The 18,447-nt window shown below is 38.1% G+C and overlaps 1 protein-coding gene across 1 annotated transcript in view; it reads left to right on the forward strand.

Annotated features, from left to right (window-relative positions):
* LOC150086747 (complex I assembly factor ACAD9, mitochondrial-like) overlaps positions 1–18,447 on the forward strand; it is a 216,665-nt gene that overhangs the window by 116,071 nt on the left and 82,147 nt on the right. Inside the window, exon 14 of the mRNA XM_090371556.1 lies at positions 16,037–16,163. Coding sequence (XP_090227682.1) covers positions 16,037–16,163 — 127 coding nt within the window. The remainder of the gene's footprint in view (positions 1–16,036; positions 16,164–18,447) is intronic.

Here is an 18,447-nt window from a genome sequence, read left to right on the forward strand (position 1 = left end):
TAAATCGTGTATGATCGAATTCGTGTAATGCAAACACGTGTTATACGAGGACCGACTGTACAGCTGTTTAGGTCTGCTGACGAGGCCACTAGAGATGGTCGTGTTCCAAGCCGCTAAGTGGATTTTTCTTATTTATTGATTTGAAATTATTGTTTTTCTAAAACTTTTGATTTAAATTTAGTAGTATAACATTATTTTGTGATTTTCTGATTAACTTGGTGTATTTATTCTTTACTCGACCTTGTAATTGCATAAAAGTATCGGTAAAGGTTTCCACGTGTTTCAACTCCGCTAGCGTTCGTAATTTTCCCGCCATTGTGATACGATAGTTGTATGCCGCACTAGATAGCGTTAGTTGAACTTCGTTAGCAGTTAAATTGTACGTTTAAATAAATACATATAACGACTTAGATTACAAACGTAATATAATTAATTATATTTAACATAATTAATAACATAACATAATTAATTAATAAATTAATAGAATCATGACTCAGACCAGAGCAGCAAAGCAAAAGGCTCAAGCTAATGGAAGCGCTGTGGCTCAGAGCAGAACTGAGGGGGGCAGTTGTCCTCTGACTCACAGCCTTATAAAATGCACTGTTTGCTTGATGTTTGCAGAGCAATCGGGTACGGGACATGATACTGCCAAGGGGGATGTCTTTGTGTGTGCGCGATGCAAGGAGTGTATCGATATCAGGCAACAACTCGGCGTTCTTGTGGGCCTATATGAGAGCTTGAAGGACAGGGTGGATGCCCTCGAAGAAACTAAATTGAGGGGCCCATCAAGCTCTCAGCTGCCCACATCAACGCCAGAGCTTGCACTTGGGCATCGCGTGACACAGAGACAACCCCCAAGGCAGAATGCGCTGGTCCCGAAGGAACTAGTAGTTGTTGGTGACTCTATTGTCAGGGAAACGGGGAACATGCTTTGTAAAAAAGATAGGTTGAACAGGACCAGGGTATGTCTGCTAGGGGCAAAGGTTGATGACGTTGTAGAGCGAATATCATCTTTTAAGGGCACAAAAAGTGATATAGTTGTACACGTTGGCACTAATAATATTAAGAGTAGGAGACCGGCAGAATTACTTAACAAGTACAGGTCACTGTTGAACAAAAGCCGAGAATTAGGGTTGAATTTGAAAGTGTCTGCAATTCTGCCCAGACACGATAGGAGGGAGTATATGATGAGAGCCTTGTCGATCAATTCGGCCCTGGAAAGATTGTGCAAGGCTCAAGGGGTAGAATTTTTTCAGCCTGGACTGTACTTGTTAACAGGAGAGATTGCTTCTACAGGGATGGGATACACTTAAATAGAAAGGGTGCAAGAATATTTGCTGATGCTATCGAGGCAGTGTTAGGTGGGTCGGAAAACTGCTAGCTTGGGGGGAGACAAAGACCAATAGATTGACAGTAGCCACTGGCAGAGGTGAAAGAGATTCTTGCACTGCTTCTATTAGAATGAGCAGAAGCCTGAAAAACAAGATGCATGGTATTTCAGAGACTGCTGGGAGCCATTGCGGTACAAATAAACACATGGGTTGTGTTAGGGTAGCTAAGAATAGAAACAGGTGCAGGTATACTTGCGTGTACACCAATGCTAGGAGTTTAGTAAATAAATTTGATGAATTTGAGGTATTGCTCAAAACATCAAAGGCAGATATTGTTGGGATATCAGAGACGTGGTGTCACACAGATATAAGGGATGCAGAACTGCAATTTGGGGAGTACAACGTCTACAGAAAGGATAGACAGGATAGGAAGGGGGGAGGGGTTATGCTATTAGTTAAGAAACACATAAAAACCAAGGAAGTGAAGCCAGTCGACATCGCTGGACAGTGCAGTGTTGAGTCAGTTTGGTGTGACATAAGCATTGGGAGATCAAAATTGAGAGTAGGAGTGTGCTATAGGCCTAATGACTCTGATGAGTATAATAAGGAACTGTACAGGGAAATAGAGTGGGCCAGTAAATCAGAGAGTCTTATAATGGGAGATTTTAATTTCCCAGATATTGACTGGAATTTGGGGGCTGGTTACTCACACACTAGCAGGGCTTTTGTGGATTTATTGGATGATTGTTTTCTACATCAGCATGTTCAGGAGGCAACTAGAGGGAGTAATACTCTTGATTTGATTATCAGCAGTGATTCTTCATGCATTAAGAATCTGCAGATAAATGAACCACTAGGTGGCAGTGATCACAGTGTGCTGAAGTGGGATTTACTCAAAGAGGTAACTACCGTCAGGGGTAAAGGGAAGGGTTATTGCTTCCGTAAAGGCGACTACGATGGACTGAGACAGTATTTAAATTCTATACGGTGGGACCAACTGATGATGTTACCAACAGCAAATTCAAAATGGGAAGCATTCAAAGAACATATCTTGGAAGCTACTAGGCTTTACATACCAACTAAGAAATATTGTTCAAGGTTTAGGCCAAAATGGATGTCAGATGAACTAATGAGGCATATGGCAGAGAAGAAAAATGCATGGGATACTTACAAATTAACACATGACACAGAAGCCTATGATAGATACAAGTTGATATGCAACCAAGTTACAAAGGAGGTTAGGAAGGCGAAGGCAGATTACGAGAAATCCTTGGCAAGGGATGCAAAGAAAAACAGCAAAGAGTTCTTTACTTATGTAAACTCTAGAAGGAAGGGGATGAATCAGATTGGTCCACTTGATATTGATGGGTCAACTGTTGATGATCCTGCTCAGGTAGCTAACAAACTAAATGAATATTTTGCATCGACATTCACACATGAGGAGTTATTCAGCAAGGGGAATGCCAGAGGTGTATTCAACTCTAGCAGTAAGCTACAGAATCTTGAAATAACTGGGAGTAAAGTGGAGGAGAAACTGTTGAAGATAAACACAAGAAAGGCACCCGGGGTGGATGGGATCTATCCAGTTATATTAAAGGAGGCAGCAAAGGAAGTAAGCAAACCCTTAGCCATAATTATGAGAGCTTCCTTGGACTCAGGGGAGGTACCCATAGACTGGAAATGTGCAAATGTGACCCCAATTCACAAAGGAGGATCAAAGGCTGATACAAGTAACTATAGACCTGTGAGCTTAACTTCTGTTCCAGGAAAATTAATGGAGGCACTGGTTAAAGAAGCACTGCAGGATCATTTAGACAAGACTTCAGTTATAGCTCAGACACAGCATGGTTTTGTTAAGGGGAAGTCTTGCCTGACCAACTTGATTGGATACTATGATGCAGTCACAAAAGAACTGGATGCAGGGAATAACTTTGATATTATATACTTGGATCTTAGAAAGGCTTTTGATACTGTTGCACATGGAAGACTGCTACACAAATTGGAGCAGTGTGACATTGGAGGCAAATTGCTGCTATGGATAAAGGGGTGGTTGAGTGGGAGAAGACAGAGAGTGGTAATCAATGGACACTGCTCATCGTGGACTAATGTTATTAGTGGAGTCCCTCAGGGCTCAGTGTTGGGTCCATTATTGTTTTCTGTATTTATAAATGATATTGATGATGGTATATCAAGCTTAATGTCCAAGTTTGCAGATGATACAAAGATTGGCAGGGTTGTCAAGGACACTACTGACACTACACTGCTGCAACAGGATCTGGAAAGGTTGAGCAGATGGGCTGAGAGGTGGCAAATGAAGTTTAACATTGACAAATGTAAAGTACTACACATGGGAAACAGCAACCCCAGGGCAACGTATCAACTCTGTGGTACTACACTGACAGTGGTAGAGAATGAAAGGGACTTGGGGGTGATTGTGCAGGCAGATATGAAGTTCTCTGAGCCGTGCAGACGGGCTGCAAGAGTAGCTCATGGAGTATTGTCAATGATATACAGGAATTTTTCCAGCAGGGATAAGGAGGTGATTATTCCATTGTATAAGGCAATGGTCAGGCCACACCTAGAGTACTGTATACAGGTCTGGAGGCCTCATTTCAAGAAGGATGTAGAGCTGCTGGAACGAGTACAGAGAAGGGCAACAAGATTAGTGAATGGAACAAAGGGGTGCTCTTACGAGGAAAGGCTTAAGTTTTGCAAATTACAGTGTCTGGAGACTAGGCACCAGCGAGGTGATCTGATAGAGGTGTATAAAGCCTTGAATGGTTTAAGCATGCTCAATGCTGATGGGATTCTTCCTCTAGCTCAGAAAAATCACCTGAGAGGGCATAAATTCAAATTGAGGAAAGACAGATGTAGGATAGACGTGCGGAAATTTGCCTTTAGCCAGCGGGTGGTTGGTTGGTGGAACAGACTGCCATCCCTTGTGGTGGAGGTTGATAGCCTAAATAAGTTTAAGGCTCAGCTGGACAGGTATTTTGAACGAACAGAGGGGTGAAGTGGAAGTGGATTTTTTTTTTTTTTTTTTTTTTTGGCTGATGCTGCATAAGCTTGCTTTCTTGCATCAAATGCCTCTACTAATGCTAATGCTAATGTATACCGATGGATCTCTGACGAGACTATCCTCAAGGGCGGAGCAGGCATACACACCACCCTGACAAATACTACAAAAATGCAACAAAGCATAGGTGCAGGCAGCATCGCCTCTAACTTTACATGTGAGCTAAGGGCAATCCTTGAGGCCCTAAATAGTTATATTTCACTAAGAGACGTAGACAGAGCCAGAGGGCTTGTAATCTTCTGCAACTCAAGAGGGGCCCTGCTGGCAATAAAACATGGACGCACAGGACATTCACCGACACTTGGAGACAGTTCATCAATTGGGAAAGAGCTGCATACTACAGTGGATGCCTGCGCATGTGGGTATAGAAGGAAATGAGGCGGCCGATAAACTGGCAAAAGAGGCAAGAAACTTAAATCACAACACCTCAAAAACCATAACTCTAGATGATGCTAATGCCATCGCCAGACACAGACTCAGACAGAAACATATAGAAACTGATCACCAAATCTGCGAGATAAATGCAAATAGGAACATCACTAAGACCATTGCCAGACTGAGAACTCGACACATGGCAGGTATGAAAATTAGTGCGGATGGTACCAGAACTTATAAACTTTGCAGAAACTGCCCGAGAGAACAGCTTACTCCGGAACACATCTTCAGCTGTCCTGCAATTCAGGCGACTTTGCAAAGCATGGACGAATCCCCTTTTCAGGGAGAACTTTACAACGAAAAGATTGTGGACTTAGCTAAAGCAGTGATATCAGCGCATGGTTCAATTTGACTTCAAATGGACACGACACCAACCAACCAAGCAGATGAATTTGACAGAATGAGGTAGAGAGATTTTAAGTCAGAGAAGATCGAAAAGAGGACATGTGGACATGTGTATATGTAAGGGCGGCACCTAGTACGTTTGTTCAACTCCGCCTCGTGTCTCTGTGAAGAACAGTATCACTACAAATCGGCCAGATATGTGTGTGACGTACGTTTGTGTTCTGGCCACTTGGCTACCCAGAAGCATCAGTCACCTAGACAGATGATTCTGGGTACTCGTCCACACCATGGGAAGGTGGGCCAGTCCACAAAAAAACATGTACTGTCTCAAGAGAGACTCCGACCCACCTAGTGTTGCCAGAAGGTGGAACAGATTCCTCTGGAGCCCATTCCAGAGGGAGGAGATAAAGACAGAAGAGCCCAAAAAAAAAAAAAAAAACCACCCTTGGTGCAGTTAGGGAAAAAAAGTAAAATAATAATAATAAATTAATTAATAAAAATATATATATATTAAATAATAATGATAAAAAAAATAATAAAAAGTAAAGTAATAATAATAATAATAATAATAATAAGAAGAAGAAGAAGAAGAAGAAAAAAAAAAACAATTTAAATAAATTGGCTGCACTAGAGTGGGAACTCAAGGCAGAGCGCGTGAAAAAAAAAATTAATTAAAAAAATATATATAATAATTTTAAAAAAAATCGGAATAAAAATAATAAAATAAAAAATAAAAATAAAAATAATAAAATAAAATAAATAAATAAATTGGCTGCACTAGAGTGGGAACTCGAAGCAGAGTGCATGATAAAAAAAATAGATTTAAAATAGTAAAATAAGTAAATAAATTAGCTGCGCTAGAGTGGGATCTCAAGGCAGAGCAAATTTATTTAATTTGAAGAACAAATTAAATAAAAAATCGAAAAGAGGAGATTCCAAATTACCAAGTCTCTGACAGGAAATATCGGAATGGACATATGGACAAGTACCACCTTCGAGGCAAAAGGAATCATACAGCAAATAATTTGGGCAACTGAGATGAGCAGTAGTTGAATCAACCGATAACTGAGATTCTGTCAGAAAAAGTAGATGGGGTTTGGCAGACTGCAAGTGGAAATGGACATCGTAAGATTAGAACTGAGATCACGTATATTTGTGAAATGAACTAGGAAGTGCTAGATTGGGGGATACAAAGACTAATAGATTAACAGTAGCCACTGGCAGAGGTGAAAGTGATTCTTGCACTGCTTCTATTGGAATGAGCCGCAGCCTGGAAAATAAGATGCAGGGTAGTTCAGAGACTGCTGGGAATCATTGGGGTACAAATAAACACATAGGTTGTGTTAGGGTAGCTAAGAAAAAGAACAGGTGCATGTATACTTGCGTGTACACCAATGCTAGGAGTTTAGTAAATAAATTTGATGAATTTGAGGTATTGCTCAAAACATCAAAGGCAGATATTGTGGGGATTTCAGAGACGTGGTGTCACACAGATATAAGGAATGCAGAACTGAAATTATTATTATTATTATTAGCCATATGGTGCAAGGAAGCCTGAGGCTTTTGCTGCACCAGGCAAAAAAAAAAAAAAAAAAATTCTGAGTTACCCCTGAGAGAGAGAGAGAGAGAGAGAGAGAGAGAGAGAGAGAGAGAGAGAGAGAGAGAGAGAGAGAGAGAGAGAGAGAGAGAGAGAGGTGTAAGAAATAGAAGGGAATCACCAAGAAAGAGAAGAATGATGATATCCAGCTCAGGACCCTGGGTATGCCAAGCCCATACTCACCAGATGTTAGCCCCTGGAGGTAAATTGGGGAGTACAATGTCTACAGAAAGGATAGACAGGGTAGGAAGGGAGGAGGGGTTATGCTATTAGTTAAGAAATACATAAAATCCAAGGAAGTGAAGCCAGTTGACATTGCTGGACAGTGCAGTGTCAAGTCAGTTAGGTGTGACATAAGCATTGGGAGATCAAAATTGAGAGTAGGAGTGTGCTATAGGCCTAATGACTCTGATGAGTATAATAAGAACCTGTACGGGGAAATAGAGTGGGCCAGTAAATCAGAGAGTCTTATAATGGGGGATTTTAATTTCCCAGATATTGACTGGAATTTGGGGGCTGGTCACTCACACACTAGCAAGGCTTTTGTGGATTTATTGGATGATTGTTTTCTACATCAACATGTTCGGGAGGCAATTAGAGGCAATCAAGAGTATTACTCTTGATTTGATTATCAGTAGTGATTCTTCATGCATTAAGAATCTGCAGGTAAATGAACCACTAGGTGGCAGTGATCACAGTGTGCTGAAGTCGGATTTACTCAAAGAGGTAACTACCATTAGGGGTAAAGGGAAGGGTTATTGCTTTCGTAAAGCGACCACGATGGACTGAGACACTATTTAAATTCTATACAGTGGGACCAACTGATGATTTTACCAACAGCAAATTCAAAATGGGAAGCATTCAAAGAACTTATTTTGGAAGCTACTAGGCTTTACATACCAACTAAGAAATATTGTTCAAGGTTTAGGCCTAAGTGGATGTCAGATGAACTAATGAGACACATGGCAGAGAAGAAAAATGCATGGGATACATACAAATTAACTAAAAATAAATTGATAGTTAATTATCAAAACCCATAAGGATTATACCTAGTGCATTTAATTTTCCAAATACTTTACCACCACACCCTTCTGGCATCTCTCATAATGTGGATATAACTTCACAACTGAGATGGCTTGTTGTATTACCTACCCGCCCACTGATGACGAAGCCAAATAGCTTCGAAACGATCGTCTGGGTGGTGGTACGCTGAAAATAAATAACAGTAGTCTTCTCTACTAGAGAAGCGTTATTTATTTGAAGTAATTCAGTAGTAGCTATCTTGCTGTGAAGGCAACCACATTATGAGATACAATTAAAACGATGCCTTCTACGCTACAATCGTAGCTCAAATCTATGGTGTATTTACACCGATATTATATACAAATTAACACGTTACACAGAAGCCTATGATAGATACAAGTTGATCTGTAGCCAAGTTACAAAGGAGGTTAGGCAGGCGAAGGCAGAATACGAGAAATCTTTGGCAAGGGATGCAAAGAAAAACAGTAAAGAGTTCTTTACTTAAGTAAACTCTAGAAGGAAGGGGATGAATCAGATTGGTCCACTTGATGTCGATGGGTCAACTGTTGATGATCCTGCTCAGGTAGCTAATAAACTGAATGAATATTTTGCATCGACATTCACACATGAGGAGTTATTCAGCGAGGGAAATGCCAGAGGTGTATTCAACTCTGGCAGTAAGCTAGAGAATCTTGTAATAACTGAGAGTAAATTGGAGGAAAAATTTTTGAAGATAAATACAAGAAAGGCACCTGGGGTGGATGGGATCTATCCAGTTATATTAAAGGAGGCAGCAAAGGAAGTAAGCAAACCCTTAGCCATAATTATGAGAGCTTCCTTGGACTCAGGGGAAGTACCCATGGACTGGAGATGTGCAAATGTGACCCCAATTCACAAAGGAAGATCAAAGGGCGACACAAGTAATTATAGACCTGTTAGTTTAACTTCTGTTCCGGGAAAATTAATGGAGGCACTGGTTAAAGAAGCACTGCAGGATCATCTAGACAATAGACAAGACTTCACTCATAGCTCAGACACTGCATGGTTTTGTTAAGGGGAAGTCTTGCCTGACCAATTTGATTGGATACTATGATGCAGTCACAAAAGAACTGGATGCTGGGAATAACTTTGATATTATATACTTGGATCTTAGAAAGGCTTTAGATACTGTTGCACATGGAAGACTGCTGCACAAATTGGAGCAGTGTGGCATTGGAGGCAGATTGCTGCTATGGATAAAGGGGTGGTTGAGGGGGAGAAGACAGAGAGTGGTAATCAATGGACACTGCTCATCGTGGACTAGTGTTATTAGTGGAGTCCCTCAGGGTTCAGTATTGGGTCCATTATTATTTTCTGTATTTATAAATGATATTGATGATGGTATATCAAGCTTAATGTCCACGTTTGCAGACGATACGAAGGTTGGCAGGGTTGTCAAGGACACTACTGACACTATGCTACTGCAACAGGATCTGGAAAGGTTGAGCAGATGGGCTGAGAGGTGGCAAATGAAGTTTAACATTGACAAATATAAAGTACTACATATGGGAAACAGCAACCCCAGAGCAACGTATCAACTCTGTGGTACTACACTGACAGTGGTAGAGAATGAAAGGGACCTGAGGGTGGTTGTGCAGGCAGATATGAAGTTTTCTGAGCAGTGCAGACGGGCTGCAAGAGTAGCTCATGGTGTATTGTCGATGATATATAGGAATTTTTCTATCAGGGATAAGGAGGTGATTATTCCCTTGTATAAGGCATTGGTCAGGCCACACCTAGGGGTGCTCTTACGAAGAAAGGCTTAAGTTTTGCAAATTACAGTGTCTGGAGACTAGACACCAGCGAGGTGATCTGATAGAGGTGTATAAAGCCTTGAATGGTTTGAGCATGCCCAATGCTGATGGGATTCTTCCTCTTGCTCAGAATAATCACCTGAGAGGGCATAAATTCAAATTAAGAAAAGACAGATGTAGGATAGACATGAGAAAATTTGCCTTTAGCCAGCGGGTGGTTGGTTGGTGGAATAGACTTCCATCCCTTGTCGTGGAAGTTGATAGCCTAAATAAGTTTAAGGCTCAGCTGGATAGGTATTTCGAACGAACAGAGGGGTGAAGTAGAAGTGGTTATTTTTTATTTATTTATTTTATTTTATTTATTTTATTTTTTTTTTTGGCTGATGCTGCATAAGCTTGCTTTCTTGCATCAAATGCTTCTACTAATGCTAATGCTAAGTGTTTGGGAGGTTTAGATCTTTTCGCAGATAAGCTTACTCTATTAGTTTGACAACAATTCATGGTGTATTCAATAGAAAGAAAAGTGGGGTGGGGGCATGCTGTATGAAGTAATGAAATTTTTGGATATGCCATACACATGGTAAGGATATATCCAGATCCCTGACATAACGTGACCTCGACAATGCCTCCCTCATACACACTACTCGGACTCCCTCCAGTCACCATCTGGCAGAGTAGAGGTAGCAATATTATACACTAACTGATCCGGAAGCCTCCTAGAGAGTTACCAATAGGTTAAGTTCAGTATACTAACTAGCAGCCGGCCTGCGAACACCGTTTTAGAGCTGTACCCTCAAAATGTAAGGAAGATCGGACCTCGCCGTGATGTCTTTCAACCTTAACTCAAAAATCATCGGTTATACTGCATGATGGAAGAAATGGGGAAGGGTTGATCGGAACTTGGCTCTGGAGACTAAACATGGGTTCCACCACTTCAAGCCTCCAATAAGCAAAGTGGTGGTATTACACCGGTTGATGAGAGTCATCTACCACCTAGTATTGCCTAGTAACACAGAGGGGCGGCATTCCTCCATGTGGTGTGGGCACCACACCTTGAACCCTGCTTATGTTGGTTCACACCAACAGTTCCACCATCGTGAAGGTGGAAGCAGAGGATTTCGCTGTTACAGACCATCCAGATTTCGCTGAAATTGGGTCCACTTGATTTGAGTGTCACCCGAATATCAGTTCCATCAGCATTTTAGACTCCCAGGTAGCAAGTACAGGCATATCTGAGAGAATGTCTGCAACAACCTCAAGGGCCACGTGGAGACTGGGAGATTTATAATTACCCAAAAAGTTTCCACAAAGCCATCTGAAAGCCTTCCATTCTTTTATTTCTAATACATCAGGACATTTTTCAAGCAAAAGCCCTATGATTTGAGGCCCCCACATGATTCCCTCTTTCACTTTCATGGCACTGATCTTTGGAAATTTCTCACTAAGTAATTTCTCACAACTTTCACAAAACTCTTCATTAGACCAAGTGTAATGTAGAGAGGTGAAAGGAATTCTTTGTTGGGTCCACTAATGAAACATATTGCACACTACTCATTCCTGGATGATATGTGCTGCTTTGAAGCCAGATACATCTGACACAGTGGTCTGCAGTAGAATGGCTATTCCATAGATATAGAAAGAAAAATAGTTTGAGCCTTCCATGCATACCCATTAACATAGCAATGACTTTTAGGTAACCACAGATGTTCCATTGATGGGTGATGTATTGAATTGCTTTGAGTAGTGTCTTCACATTATAGTATGTCAAATTTAGATGAACAGATTGTGCAATGGTGATGGATGGCTTAAAATTCCCATTATGGAAGAGAACAGCTTTTAAAATTTGCCATGTGGAATCAATGTAGATATACATTCAGATGTAATGCACACTTGTGACAATTCCCTAAAAACTCCATTGATATTATGGCAGTAGCAGAGCAGCAGACTGTTTACTATAAAGAATGTTGCCAAAACTTGGTTTCTTTTTCAATATTGAGAGACACTGACATTCTTCTGAACCAAGAGTTTCTGCTTTAGTCTTGAGGCAAGAATTTCTGCTTTATCTCCGTGGAGAGGCTATATCTCTAATGAGGGCATTCAATCCATCTTGGGTAAATAACTCCAGCTCCAATGTCTCTTCATTGTATGCATACTTAGCATTAGCTGAAGGTCTCAGGTGTCCTCAAATTGCACTTTCATCACATTCCCTTTTTGTCTTCTAAAGTTTCTATTCCCTGCTGAGGTACCAGAATTGGCATACTGTCATCATCAGGGATATGTTCCATTGCTGAATCCAAGTTCAGATAAACAATCCTGTGCTAATTCTTTACTGAGAATCCAGTTACATTCACATTTCAAAGCTAATAATCACCATTGTGGTCTGTTGGCTCTCGCCATATCATAGTGTGACAGGTGGTATCGACTTTTTCCTTTTCCAACTAATCACATAATCCACTAGCGTAGCTATCCTTTTTCGGGCCCGGAGGCAAAGAACATGTTTGGGGCCCCCTACTTAATTAATGAAAATTGCAAAAACAGGAGACAGCCAACAACATCGGGCCCCGGAGGCAATTGCCTTGCCTGCCTACATGCTAGCTACGCCACTAACATAATCCATTCAAAGAAGCTGTAAATAATGTTGGTGCCCATGCCTCTGGTTACCTAGAGGACAGCCAAAGTGAAACTAGTAAATTTTACAAATATCCATCATGACTGTGAGCTGTTGTGATTGATTTTTTTAGGAAAGAGCTGCACATATAGCAGAATTTATTGGAGTGATTTTTACACTTTTGAGGCATGATGATGAATGCATTGCAATAATTCAGTAGATCGTACCCGAAACAATTTATAATGAAATAATTAAACTGCAAAATAAAAAGGATTTAGATATATTTGATGAATGACATAAATGTGATTGTATACACTAATAATAAATAAATAAATATGTATATTTGATTAGGTTGACTGAATAGGTATGTGAGTGGTGTGATCAATCTCGTCATATTGATGTAATCAGTTTCATTACAAAAACTAGAAGTGCTATAAAACTGAAAACAGATTTGGAATCAGTATCCAAAGATCTATCTAATGAACACTTTTCCCCTCCCCAAAAAAAATATTTGTTGATTTGTGTTATCAATTGGGAAACATTCTGTAATGCTGTTTCAGCTGAAAGGTAGACCTGTATTAAAAAATTTTACAATTCCCAATTTCTAAAACTTGGCACAGGTATGTTAATATTAATATTCACTGAAGCATCTTTTTGAAACTGGCCAGAATCATTTGTTCTTTCAACTGCTTAGTTTCAATATACAGGAGTTGCGGAATTTTATCTCCAACATTCTCTACATTTTAAGTTTTTATACCTCCTCACAGTTAAAAAAAAAAAGTTTTCTGCATCTGTAATATGACGTTATGATTACCGTTATATTGACTTTTTCCATTTACTATGAGGTCATGTTATGTCACAATTTTAGTAAAGTTATTAAACTCTATAAACATATACAGTTTAATAACTTTACTTTAAAGTTATTAAATATGATTGTAAGAGCGATAAAGCTCAATATGTCCTACTAAAGTTATTATTAAAAACTATAGGAAACCTCATACCTTTATGTAGGACTGGAATTCTCTCAACCCTCACAATCAAAGGATTATGTGATTATACAAATAAATGTCCCATGTTTAATTTAATACTACATTAAAATTATATAAACAGATGCATATTAAAAGATTGTCATGTATTCAAAACTCATCCCCAACATGATGCATCAAGAAAAGCCAGGGGAAGCCAACAGCCATCAACACCCCCAAAAACCCAACCAATGCCGCATGCTAACATGAGAACTGAAAACAGTTGTCGAATAAATCCTTAAGAAACATAAAATAAATGTACATCGAATTAAAATATCTAAAAACATAAAATTGTCTAAACTTCTTATAAGGGACCAAACTTATTCAATTAGATTCCGTGCTCACAAGAAGTAGTGTTTTTTGCGAATGATGTCTACCCTTTTTGTATACATAAACCTATCAAATCCCTGATACAAGATTATTTATACCAACTAATGTGTGAATTACCATTCACACATGCACGTAAAAGTCCTGTCCAGATTTTAACAATATCCGTTTTACCGCTTTTAATCATCTGGCTGAGCCGTATACACTCAGTCAGATTTTATGCGACAATGACAATGTGTCAGCTGTTTTTAGCTTTTTTAAATCAATAAAGGTTTTTACTCGTATTTAAAATTTATACATTATTGTTATTTCTTTTATTGATATACTTTTTATTATATATCTGGACATGGTGGCCTAACTACTTAGGTCACTGAGAGAATAAATTTTTATATATTACCTGGTCTTGGCGCATTATAGCCTTAGATGCTAATGCGCCAATAAAATCCAAATCAAAACATAAAAGTCCACGAGTCCGAAATATGGTAAGGCCTACAAACATTAATGGAATTTGAATTTAACCTCATTTCCAGCGTTTCAGCAATTAATAACTTAATATATTCTTGTTGTGTATTTAAAACTTTCACTTCATTAAAAAGGAACATATAGCTATCGTTGATAGCATGGAAAGCAAATTCTGAGGCACATGTCCTTCTAGCCCTAACCGATGCTGCATGTTGTTGTATCCTCATCGAAAGATAATTTTGGGTTGAACCAATATATGAGGAATTGCATTCACCGCAAGTAATATTATACACAACATTGTATGCATCCGTGGTTGAAACGGAGCTGACTGCTCTATGCTTCAAAAAATCATGGAGTTTACTAGTTGGTTGGGCAATAATCTTAAATTCGGTGTTCTTAAAAATATTAATGAATTGTTTGTACCAGTACTCTATATATGGAACTTTAATAAAACGTTTCTGCTCATACCTGTTATTCGTTATACCAGTCTCAAGTTTGTTTTGCTTGTCAGCTTATCTTCATAATAGTACCAAATGTGTATCCCCTGTTAGAAATCTTTTCGCAAGTTTCATAAGTTCATCTAGTAATAACTCCTGAGTAGAGCTATATTTGTATGCATTGTAAAACTGATTAAAAATAATGCTCCGTTTATATGTGAATGAATGATAGCTAGAACAGTGTAAGAATTTGCCTGTATTTGTTGGTTTCCTATAAATTTTAAAATGTATATTTTCATCAACTCTAGTTAAAGTAAAATTTAGGAAATTTATATCTTTTTTCTGTGGATTTTCTGTTTCTAAAATAAAATTAAGTCTGGTATGTATCTTATTTAATAAATTCAAAACATTATTTACTATATCATCCTTTGTAATTATTAAGATATCATCCAAGTATCTACCATAAAATGTTATATTTGGGAGAAACGGTGTTAAATGTAACTGTTTGATTTTATTAAGGTAAATTCGGTAACTGCTCAGGCTAAGACCCATCGGTAATCCAAATATTTGTTTATAAATTTTAGATTGAAAATGAATAAATATTGAAAATGAAAATGGCTTGAACAAGAAATTTAATTAGGTAAAATATTTCTTTTTTTTTTTTTTTTTTTTGTTAAATTAGACTTATTTAAAATTACTGAATCATCTTGTTTCTTGTGGGATCTAATTAACGATTATTCTTGAATCATCGTTAATTAGATCCCACATTGTGTCTAATGCATACTCGACATGTACATTCGTGTACAAAGAAACTACATATAGAGAAAATAATTTATCATCTTTATTTAACTTTTTCTCTTTTAACCGATTAAACAACATATTCAAATTCTTTAAACTGAATATTAGTGTCGAACGTAAAGGTTTCATAATCCCATATAAATATTAAGTCGCAAGTGATGAAAAAGCAAACAGCTGAATTTCTATAAAAGACAATGGGTCTAATAGGATAAGTGGATACATTTAAAATATACATTATAAAATTTATAAGAAACCGACAAATACTAGCAAATTCTTACACTGTTCTAGCTATCATCAATTCACACATATAAATGGAGCATTATTTTTAATCAGTTTTACAACATATGGCACTGTTAAAAAATCTAAAGGCTAGAACTAATAATGAACCCACTCTTTTTGGACAGGTGAAGTTGCACAAAATGGGACATCCTATTAGACCCATTGTCTCTTATAGAAATTTAGCTCTTTCACCACTCGCGACATATGGGATTATCAAGCCTTTACACTCAACACTAATATTCAGTTTAAAGAATTTGGATATGTTGTTTAATCAGAATATGTTGTTTAATAATAGATATATTGTTTCCTCTTATAGTTTTTAATAATTTAAACTTTATAAACATATATGGTAATAAATGCAATTAGATAGATATTTTTTCTTGTGTGTGTGTGTGTGTGTGTGTGTGTGTGTGTGTGTGTGTGTGTGTGTGTGTGTGTGTGTGTGTGTGTGTGTGTGTGTGTTTTTAGTAAATATGTGTTATTCTTTTAACATTTGCTAGAAAAATGAGAAATTCCCTCTTAAATCCTATGTATGCCATCAAAAAAATGATACGTAACTTCAAGGTTCAAAGGAATGATGCTCCATTAAACCTGGATCTTTCTGGCTATTTGCACCCATCATTATATGTAAGCATTAATGTAACTTATGAAACAGCTATTTTCAAAATTTGCCATCTTAAAATTATATGAAATACTGAATACTAGTTCATTTATTATTTATTTATATCTCTTTAAACTTTGCTGCTTTAAATAAAGTAATTAATCTTTTGGTTTATTTTATTACTTTATAAAGCTAGAACAGGTTTTCCTAATTATTAATTATTCTTGTTTAATTTTGTTAAAAAAGACAAATTAGCTTTGCATACTATATACTCAAAAGACATATCAGCAGTATATGTGTCACACCATGTTGAATAATTATAAGTTTAATGTTAAATTTCCCCATTTATTTAGTATTAATTTTCCAGTATCAGCTTGCTTCCTTGCATAGGGATGGGATAGACTTAAATAGAAAGGGTGCAAGAATATTTGCTGATGCTATCGAGGCTGTTAAGTGGGTCGGAAAACTGCTAGCTTGGAGGTATTCACAGACTAAATGATTAACAGTAGCCTCAGGCAGAGGCAAAAGTGATCCTTGCACTGCTTCTATTGTAATGAGCACCAGCCTAGAGAGCAGGTTGCTGGGCATTTCAAGAGCTGCTGGGAGTCATCATGGAACAAGTAAATACATGGGCTGTGTTAGAGTAACTAAGAGTAAGAACAGGTGCATGCACACTAATGCTAGAAGTATAGTAAATAAATTTTATGAATTTGAAGTGCTGATCAAGACATTAAAGGCAGATATTGTTGGGATATCAGAGAAATGGTGTCACACAGATATAAGCAGTGCAGAATTGGAATTTGAGGAGTACAACGTGTACAGAAATGTTAGATAGGGTAGGAAGAGAGGAGAGGTTATGCTATTATTTCAGAAACAGATAAAAATCTAAGGAAGTGCATCCAGTTGACATGGGTGGAGAGTGCAATGTTGATTCAGTTTGGTGCGACATAAGCACTGGGAAAGAGAAAATGAGAATAGGAGTGTGTTATAGGTCTAATGACTCTGATGAGTACAACAAACAATTCTGCAGAGAAATAGTGGGCCATTAAATCAGAATGGCTTCTAATGAGGAAATTTAACTTTCCAGATATTGACTGGAACTTGTGGGTTGGTCACTCACACGCCAACAAGACTTGTGGATTTATCGGAGGATTGTTTTCTGTGGTAACATGTTCCATGGGCAACCAGAGGGAATAATACTCTTGATCTGATTATCAAGAGTGATTATTCATGCATTAAAAATTTGCAGGTAAAGGAACCACTTGGTGACAGTGATCAGTGTACTGATGTAAAATTTACTTAAAGATCTAACTACCAGCAAGGGTAAAGGGAAGGGTTTTTGTTTTCGTAAAGGTGACTACGGTGGTCTAAGACAGTTATTAAATTCCATACAGTGGGATCAACTGATGATGTTTAAAACAACAAATTCTAAATGGGAAGCCTTCAAGGAATTAATCTTGGAAGCTACTAGGCTTTTCATACCATCTAAGAAATACTGTTCAAGATTTAGACCTAATCTAAGAAATACTGTTCACAAAGATTTAGACCTAATGGATATCAGATGAACTAATGAGGCTTGTGGCCGAGAAAAAAAATGTGTGGGATGCATATTAATTATCGGTTGACACAGAAGCCAATGGCAGATATAAGCTAGTCTGTAATCAAGTCACAAAGAAGGTTAGACAAGCGAAGGCTGATTACGAGAAATCATTGGCAAAGGATGCAAAGAAAAAACAACAAAGACTTCTTTACTTATGTAAACTCTAGAAGAAAGGGGATGAATCAGATTGGTCCACTTGTTGTTGATGGTTCCACTGTCGATGATCCTGCTCAGATAGCTGACAAACTGAATGAATATTTTGCATCTACATTCATACATGAGGAATTCTGCAAGGAAGGGAAGGACAGAAGTTTACTAAACTCTAACAGGGAGCTAAATGATTTTGTAATAACAGAGAGCAAAGGGGAATAGAAATTATTGAAGTTAAACATCAAAAAGGCACCTGGGGCAGATGGAATATATCCAGTTATATTGAAGGAGGCAGCAGGGGAAGTAAGTTAGCAAAACCCTTAGCCATAATTATGAGCATCCTTAGATTCAGGGGAGGTCCCCACAGACTGGAGATGTGCAAATGTATCCCCAATTCACAAAGGGGATTCAAAAGGGTGACACAAATAATTATAGACCTGTTAGTTTAACTTCTGTTGCCGGGAAAATAATGGAGTCACTGGTTAAATAAGTGATGCAGGATAACCTAGAAGACTGTAGTAATAGTTCAAATACTGCATGGGTTTGTTAAGCAAAAATCT

Source organism: Mastigoproctus giganteus, chromosome 4 (assembly GCF_048544385.1).
Source record: "Mastigoproctus giganteus isolate SK-2022 chromosome 4, ASM4854438v1, whole genome shotgun sequence".
NCBI lineage: Eukaryota > Metazoa > Arthropoda > Arachnida > Uropygi > Thelyphonidae > Mastigoproctus > Mastigoproctus giganteus.